The sequence below is a fragment of the Priapulus caudatus genome, unplaced genomic scaffold (genome assembly GCF_000485595.1).
Source record: "Priapulus caudatus unplaced genomic scaffold, Priapulus_caudatus-5.0.1 Scaffold17, whole genome shotgun sequence".
NCBI classification, from domain to species: Eukaryota; Metazoa; Priapulida; class Priapulimorpha; order Priapulimorphida; family Priapulidae; genus Priapulus; species Priapulus caudatus.
This window is the reverse complement of record NW_014577078.1, coordinates 129,513-138,150: the sequence shown is the minus strand read 5'-3', so window position 1 is coordinate 138,150 and position 8,638 is coordinate 129,513. Positions and strand designations below refer to the sequence as shown.

The window sequence follows — 8,638 nt, the reverse complement described above, 5'->3', positions numbered from 1 at the left end:
AGCCCATTAACAATATAGACATAAAGGCAAGTGTCAAGTAATTTATTTCTTGTTATACCACCGTATCGTGAAAATATCGATATCCGGAATGTGTCGCGACTATATCGAGTTTTCAAAATAATATGCAATATACGATATACGGTATATCGTTACACCCCTAGTCAGCATGCACAGGATTTTCTGAATTCATTCATAACAACGAATATGATACTGTGCCTCAGCTGCAGCTAAATCATGCACACCATTACAACGCATGGCAACGTCCCTACTCCACCTATTATTTCGATCATTGAATTTCCATTCATTGTTCATTGCTGAAAGGTAAAATTTGACCTTGACTTGACTTTAGTTTAGCTTCTGACCCTGACCTTGAATCAAAAAAATAACGTCAGAAATGGATTCTACGCACCTAAAACCCATATAAAAGATGCATTACACATCATTTTAGGTCAAGTGGTTAAAAAGTTCAATTTTGAAGATGCCGTCCAGCGGCCATTTTGGATTTATGCAAATTACTAGAGTTGCCCAAAGTTGCCATTTGGGCAACCAAGCTGAATTTGTTTTAGGACCCCATATGAGTACAAATCAGCAAAAAAACTTCATAGGAAAGAATATTTCTAGGTTGGGTATTGACTACATACGAATGTCAAATAGACTAATTAGGCTAACAGTCAGAAGGACACCGCAAGGGCATCCTGTACATGGTAAAACACTGCATCTAAATAATATTATATCTAGAATACAAAGTACACAAACGAGTATTTTTCTGTCTATGTATATGATACAAACAGCAAAATCATTTTGGTGACCGTCTTTCACTACCGTGACGTATGATGTAGGCTTGTAAAGACATGGGCGGAACCAAAAATTGACGATGAGGATTCTCTATGTGCGTTTCCCGCTTGCCTTTGCTGCTGTCATGGCTATGCGAGCGCAGTTTAAGGAACTGGCAGATTGCATGTAGCACGTATCGCTCAAAGCTGCTGCCAAGTGTTATCACCATCACTAGATCAGAGCAGCAGGAAAAGAACGAGGTCACCTCTTGCTCCAGATGTGCCAGCATACCTGTGAATAATCAGTAATAAAAACTATAAAATACATTGAACAATCAGATTATGATACAGCCACAACTGCAACCACGACAATGTCTGATACCAGACCTAATAACGAACAAGGTTAGTTTATGTATATACTTCAGTGTGTCAGGCAATTACATCATGCGACACGTGATACACGTGGGCAGTAGGTAGTAGTCAGTCATGTGTGGGTGCAAGGTTTCTTTTTTGGCGAACGAGTACCATGTATTCGTAGTCGAGAGCTGCTGGTCGGTGGGAGTGGAGTGCTGGCATTGACATAAGGTGATGGTCATCAGATGAGACGGTTACAGCCCTATAGACCGAAGGTCCGATAGACTGAAGGCCCGATAGACCAAAGGTTTATTCGAATACGCAGTGGCTACACGTCCGGAATCGGTCGCCTAGCCTCCAGGCTACGCATCCGGACATCCACTGATGCCGTATTCGAACATGAATATGCCGCACATCCACCGATGCCACTATAAATCATATGATGCCACTATATATATGCCCTAACCCTAACCCTAACCCTAACTCTAACCCTAACCCTTTGCAATATTCGGTCTATCGGACCTTCGGTCTATAGGGCTGACCCCAATGAGACTGTGTGTGAGCTTCCTAAGATATGAGTCTCCACGTGAGACACTATGAGTCGTAAAACAAAGGCATAGACTGGCAGGTTAGAGACAGGGTGTCAGATACGCGAGTCGTCCGGTGAGATTCGTACATGGTGGATATAAGGAATGAGTTGCCTTATGAGAAACAGGGTATTTGCTACGTAACGCATATATTTTACATGGTGAGTAATGTGTTGTGGCCATAAGGCATTGGTTGCCAGGCAAGAGACAGGGAGTCAGTTATATGAGGCATGGGTTACCAGGTGAGGTTGCCGTCAATATACGGCATTGATTGGCTTGAAGTCAGAGGCAAAAACAGTGGGTGACCTAATTACCGCTAAGAAAGCAAAACAGAGAGAGTGTGTGGGTTACGATAGGTACGATATCTGTGCTAGGCTTTCATTGTCACAAACTTTGGAGTAAAAAATACACACACACACACACATATATATATATATATATCAAGAGTGGATAAAAGAGATCTCTTTTATCCACTCTTGATATATATATAATACATATATTATATATACATAGTAGTTACTAGTTCAATCAGTGTAAGAGCAATACTGTGCCAGGACAACCAGACTGTCAGTTACACCAGCCATGCCCTAAGTGATGTCCAGGACCAGTCTCCTAAACTGAAAGAGAAATGCTTGCTGTCGTATGGGTAGCTGAGTATTTCCATCTCGTATTCCTCTATGTAATGAAAACCAAAGCCACTGCTAGGAATATTTAAGAGCTAGCCCCCTGCCTCTACCCGAATTTCACGTTGGAGACTGCACCTAATGCTGTACGAGTGGGTCCTCTGCTACCGCTCTGGTAAAGAAGACAACAACCAAGCAGAGTGCAAAAGTTGGCGCCTACCAGACAGCCAACCAAAGACCGAGTGGAAAACTATGCAATTACGTTCTCTCCAACGCAGTAGCAAACGCTTTCGACTGTGAATAAGATCCGCAATGCGACTAAGACAGATTCGCTAGTAAGTGAGTGACCTCATCACTACTATGATCAGGATGGGCATTTGGCATAAACCATCATGCAGTGACCTCTTACGGAAAGGTCAAATGTAAACTGACCAGCTCTGACAGCATAATACTACGAGGAATGCATCTAGTACTGCCTGCTTCACTCCACCAGCAAGCGACAAATCATGCGGCTGTAGGTTGCCAATGCATCGTACACACTAAATGGTCCCTTTTGGAAAAAGTACAGTTCACTGGAACTGACCAACTAGCTAATAACAGTATGCCTGCAAAGCTTGCACAAGTACTAGACACAAGCCAAAGCTAGGCTGCAGCAATGAGTTACCTACAGCAGCATGGAGAGAAGTATCTGGTGACTTTTAGGACTGCTGCCAATGAGCGATCTACTCCCAGTTATAATAGTTGACAGCCGGTTCCTAGAATTATTGCCACTATGTTAGCAAAGACAATCATACCCAAACTATATTCTATACTTGCTTGCCATGGTGTTCCTGTGATGATGAAGTATGACAATGGTGCCCCAGTTGACAGTGACTACCTCACAAACTCTGTAACTAACAAAATATTGGATTTCACTGCACTTTGCCCACAAGGCAATGGTGAAGCGGAACGCTTTATGGCACCTTCGACGAAAAGCACCCGTGCACCACGTTGGAAACAGGACGAAGCAACAACTCTAGTTTCCTTCATCAGCACAGAGCAACCACCCACGCCACCACAGTAGTTTCGTCTGCTGAAATCTTCTGCGGAGAAAGATGAGTATCACAATTCCGGATATATGCCAGTCAGTGTCGGACATGCAGACACTGTGTGCCAAGACAACGATGACATCCAGAAAACATGCAGAGATGTCTAAGTTTGCTGTTGGAGATACTGTGCATGCATGTCATACCAACAAACTTTCTACACCTTTCAATCTGAAACCACTTAACATTTCCAGCTGGAAAGGAAGTATGTGGATTGCCTATTCTGGATAATACAGGGTCACACATGAACTGTCTCATATTTAAATCTATTTGTAATTGAACAGCAACAGATGGCTCGAACAAAGGCAATATTGCTCTGGCCCAACTCAACATGAAAGATGTTGCCCCATCATCGAATGCAGAAATTGACGACACACCTGCTTTACTATAGTGCTCTACAGCAAACCTCCGATCATCTCAAGAACACAGTCCTAAAATCTACAAGAGATCATAAGCTGCCCGTTCGTTTCGAAGACTGGTGGTTCGAAGGTGGTTGTCAACACCATCATAATTACTGAAAAGACCCCTATTGTGAAGATTAGAGTACAGGGAGTGATGTGCTAGGATTCTCCTCTCTTCATTTGTGGTTTGTACAATTAGCAATAAATGATAGCATCTGCAATTTTTAAACTACTGTAAAGAAGGTGTCATTTACACACATATTACAAAGTTCAAGTTGTTGTTTATAAGCTAACTTCAAAATTTATTTCATGAGACAGGCAAATAAATTTTGGATGATTAATGTTTCAATTAAGGTGCAGCCACACGAATTCAAGACATGTTTATGTCTTTGAACCAATGTGATTAGGAAGCAATAGACAGAGCTACTGTTTGAATTTATTGGTTTGTTTTAACATTACCTGCAAAATGCCTAGCACACACGGAAGAATATTCAAGCACTTCTCGCTAGTATCTCACAATCGTAATATCGGCAAACAAAAATTTAAACTTTTTCTTGAATTTTGAGCAATTTTTATCGGCCGATGCAATTTGCTATATTTTCCCCATCTCACCCACCCACAAGCACGCCCTGCATTATCTGTTCATAAGCCCTAGTCACATCCACTTCTGTCTCTAAGTTTCTCTTACTAAGACAATGGGTTCAACCTAGCAACGTACAATATCCCGTTGCGACATGCACATGTACACTTCGAATCTAGCACATTGAAATTTGCATAATTGATAATAGCCAGCTGCATTCGAGCAAACAAAAGCACACTGCCAAGGTATGTAACATCCCCACCATTAACCATTTGTGCTTGTTATCTAAACCTATTACAAAAGGAATTCACCCATGATATATACTCACCAGTTGGAAAGTGTCTGCGTAACACCATAAACTGCAAGCTTCCGTCAAGCCTCTTGAAGCAATCTTGCCCGGTATATGCCAGGCGTTCCGAGCCCTACAGTGACAATCAGAAAATTATCAGCCATCTCTATTTCCCTTTTCTCATCCTGTCAAGATCTACTCTATTTTATCGTGGCTTGTGTAACGTATATGTTGTAGACTGAAATAAACGTCAGTACTGTCTAATAACTGCACCTACCTCTTGTTTCACTGGAGAAATACTGCCGAGAAAGTGATGATCCGAGTACCCACTCTCCAGTATAGTCTGTTGCTCATTCTCACTGCTGTGATATCAAAGTTCATCTTACAATAATAAAAATCTGAAGATCCACCCTTAGTAAATGTAGAAGGTAAAGAAAGGTCAGGCATATCAAATCATATTTAATAGATTAGTGCTGCTATTTAGTTTTAGTGACTGTGCTTAAAATGCATGATACTACATTGGAATATCATACTATCAAGAGTAGATAATAACATATGTGTTTATTCTTGGTACTATTATACCTGATTGATACAAGCACATAAATTGTACAGTAAAATATTCATGCAATGTGCAAAATATTAAAATACACCACCTAGCCACTTTCTAAGGTGGGTGAAACTATAAGAAATGTACGTAGGATGAATTTGGTTAAAATAGGAATATATGAATTAACCTCACATCTCCACCCATATTCTCCATACAACCTTTGTCTCCACCCGCTCTCGTATTGCCAGGGAAACTGACACTTAATTTATTTATATTATCAAGAGCAGATAAAGAAGGTTATCTGCTCTTGATCACCTTCTTTATCTGCTCTTGATATTATGTGCATCGCAAAAAGCGGGGCCTCTTAACAGAACTTTAAATCAATGGTCACATTTTTCTTCAATTAACACATTTTGCTCCATAGAGATTAGTCTTCGATACTAGACCAGTGTATCTCACAGAAATGTGGGGGCTCTAATAGCAAAAGCAGTTCAGTCCTTTGTTAACAGTCAACAAATCCATGTTTAACCCTCCTCTTGAGGGTCAAAAGGTTATCAGACATTTACTCTTCGCACGTCAGCGGAAAGTAGATTTCACGGTCCTTTCAATAAAGTGATAAAAATGGTAGGTCAGCGCTGAAACAAAAAAGTTTTGCACTCGGTCCTCAGAAAATGTCTGATATCTCACCTTTCCCCCCTTTGACCTGTGACCTCCAATTTTGCGCTGGGATGGGTTTCCTCCCCATCACACTATACATCAAATATTAAGAGCGTAGGTCGAGCCGTTGAGATTTGTGCTGCAATTCCGTATTTTCTCCTATACCTTAAGTTAAGGGGGAAATATTCCCCCTCCATTGACACATATTGACCTTTGACACTTGACCCCCAAATTCGACATCCTGAGTCCTTTTCACGATCCCCCCCCCGACGTCCCAAATATCAAGATCGTACGTCGCGTGGTTAAGATTTGTGCCGTAACTGTTGTCGCATGGACGGACGGAACAGACATTTATGCGATTCTACAAGCTGCATCTGACTTCGTCAGCTGAGCTAAAAATAATAGCTGGAGGGTATTTTCTTGCCCGGGCCTTACACAAAACCACATGTGTAACGGCACAGATGTCCCTAGTGTTCTGGTGCCCCATGACTCAACCACCACCCCTTCCAGACATACCTTTAATGAAATTATGTCAATTACTGCAATTCTCGGATCTGTTCTCGTCTAAAAAATTTACATGACATACAGGTTTTTGAACAAACAAATGAAATACGTTGTCAAAAGCCTGATTAATTACCATTTCAAATGTTCATATCTAGTGGTTATATCAAGTGTTTATCTCATTGGGAAAATGGAGTCTGGGGGAAATGGCCAAGCTGGTCAGGTAAATGATTTGAAAAACTGTGTGAAGTAAGGGAATTTTATGCATCTCATGCAAAAAAAACAACATCAGCCACATGTAACATATGGGAATATATGAAGCTGAGTGGTATAAACAAAATAGAGTAATAGATTTGGGAGATACATATGCATGCGCGTGCGTGCGTGCTGCTGCGTGCGCGCGTGCGTGTGCAAGTGCGTGTTGGAGGAATGTGCTGAGAATTAATGTAATTAATGTGTTGCATGAGCTGTACGTATTTCTATTCCCAGACAAAAGATTTCGAATCCATAAAATTGCAAAAGCTTAATACATTTTATTTGCTAACATATGCTGATATACCTGTTGATGAAGTCATTCCATGATTCCATCTTCTCTTTTTCGGCAATGAGTTGAGCAAATGGAGAAATATGGCCAGATATGAAATCGTAGATGTTCACATCACCGTCATCAATTTCCTCAAGATTCAGAAGAAACATCGTATTGTTGTACCTGCATGACCAAATTGCATTTCTATTAAACTTTACATCTTTCTAAACCCACCCATCGAGCAATTGTTTTACATGCATTCTCTGTGAGACGTTTCCAAGCTTCCTAGGACCTCACTAAAGTAACTATGTTTTCATTTATAATCTAAACAAAAATATTTTAGAGCCCTTGGAACCGACTGTATGTTTAGACAAATATTTGTAATCTCATATTATCCGACTATCTTGGATCACACAGTAATGCTTCAAACTCATCTCAAACCTACAGATCACAATGTATTACAAGTTAAATAACCATAGTTCAAATGATATTGATATCTACCGGCGCCCTTTCCGATTGCCCATAGCTTTGCTATCACACAAGCTAGCTTTACTTCCTCCAGTCAACTTGGCGCGAACTCTTCCTTTAACTCGCCGGCGTGGGGTGGCACCCACGAAAGGCCCATTATCCAGTTCCACGGCTTCTAAGTTATTTGCAATATCATTTAGTATATTGAGGTCATTGCCATCCACAAAGAAGTGATCTCTTGGCGCTCCAATAATGCCCATTTTTAACAGGTTGTCGAGGTTAGAGTTCTAGATGTACGGATATGTGTATTGAGAACATCCGACTGAAATTCAAAAGTGGCAACAAATAAGATTAAGACAATTGAAAATTAGCTAACAAGTTCACAACAGATATTTCCATGCATGCTCTACGATTGTATATTTGTTAATAGTGTAACGATACTCAGTGTTACTGCAGAAACTTGATCACACACATACGACGACTGCGCAAAACCTAGAAGTAGGATTTTGATGGCCGTGTAGTGTACGTGTTCAGACTTTTAGTTATCACCAATACACGTGCAGCAACTATAATGCAACAACTCTTGCTACTCTTGTTGGGTTACATTATTATATCTAGTAGGTATGTGCCGTAGTTATGACCCCCTTTTCACACCAAAATGTCTGCATCGGAGACCCCCTTATATTTCGCGTCTCTGCGCATATGTCCTACTTTTTTCCGCATCATGTTCTGGAAACCTCCGCTTTCGCAAGATGTCCAGTTCTGGGGGTGTTACTGTGTGAATAAAACCCGGACCCGGACCCAGACCCGGACCCGGAAAACCTGCATAAAACCCGGACCCGGTAAACCTGCATAAAACCCGGACCCTAACCCTAACCCAATCTACTCCAGTCCGGTTATATATGCAGGTTTTCTGGGTCCAGGTCCGGGTTTTATTCACGCCCCAGTTCTGGAGCATCATACTTTCAAGAGCGTATTAAGAAGGCTTTCTTAATACGCTCTTGATACTTTCCAGTAAACCCTAGTTCCCGAGACCCCCATTTTGATGTGATGTTAGTACTGGAGCCTCCTAATTCCATCTCTCAAGTGGCACATACCTAACCTAATTTTGTAGAGAGTGTCCCAGGGGTGGGCTTCGTAAATATTACTACTAGTACTACTACTAGTACTGCTCATAGGGTCTATGTCCCCCAAGGTGCTGCCGGAACGTACCCTGGGTACGGTCCGGTATACCGGAACGTACCCTG

At 41.4% G+C, this 8,638-nt stretch overlaps 1 protein-coding gene across 1 annotated transcript; it reads right to left on the bottom strand.

Annotated features, from left to right (window-relative positions):
- Nucleotides 1-357: 357 nt before the first annotated feature.
- On the bottom strand, nucleotides 358-7,707 carry LOC106810644. The gene is made up of 5 exons (XM_014814070.1): nucleotides 7,425-7,707; nucleotides 6,957-7,106; nucleotides 4,970-5,054; nucleotides 4,732-4,825; nucleotides 358-1,065 (listed from the first exon to the last, which is right to left on the bottom strand). Exons 1-5 carry the CDS (start codon nucleotides 7,649-7,651, stop codon nucleotides 797-799), a joined length of 825 nt encoding a protein of 274 aa, XP_014669556.1. The 5' UTR covers nucleotides 7,652-7,707; the 3' UTR covers nucleotides 358-796.
- Nucleotides 7,708-8,638: the final 931 nt, after the last annotated feature.

Excerpts from the sequence above, each read along its gene's own strand:
- LOC106810644 (XM_014814070.1), bottom strand. The coding sequence starts at position 7,651 with ATGGGCATTATTGGAGCGCCAAGAGATCACTTCTTTGTGGATGGCAAT. Across the intron at positions 7,107-7,424 it reads GGCAATCGGAAAGGGCGCCG|GTACAACAATACGATGTTTC; the intron begins GTAGATATCAAT and ends TTGGTCATGCAG. Across the intron at positions 4,826-4,969 it reads TTTCTCCAGTGAAACAAGAG|GGCTCGGAACGCCTGGCATA; the intron begins GTAGGTGCAGTT and ends TTGTCACTGTAG.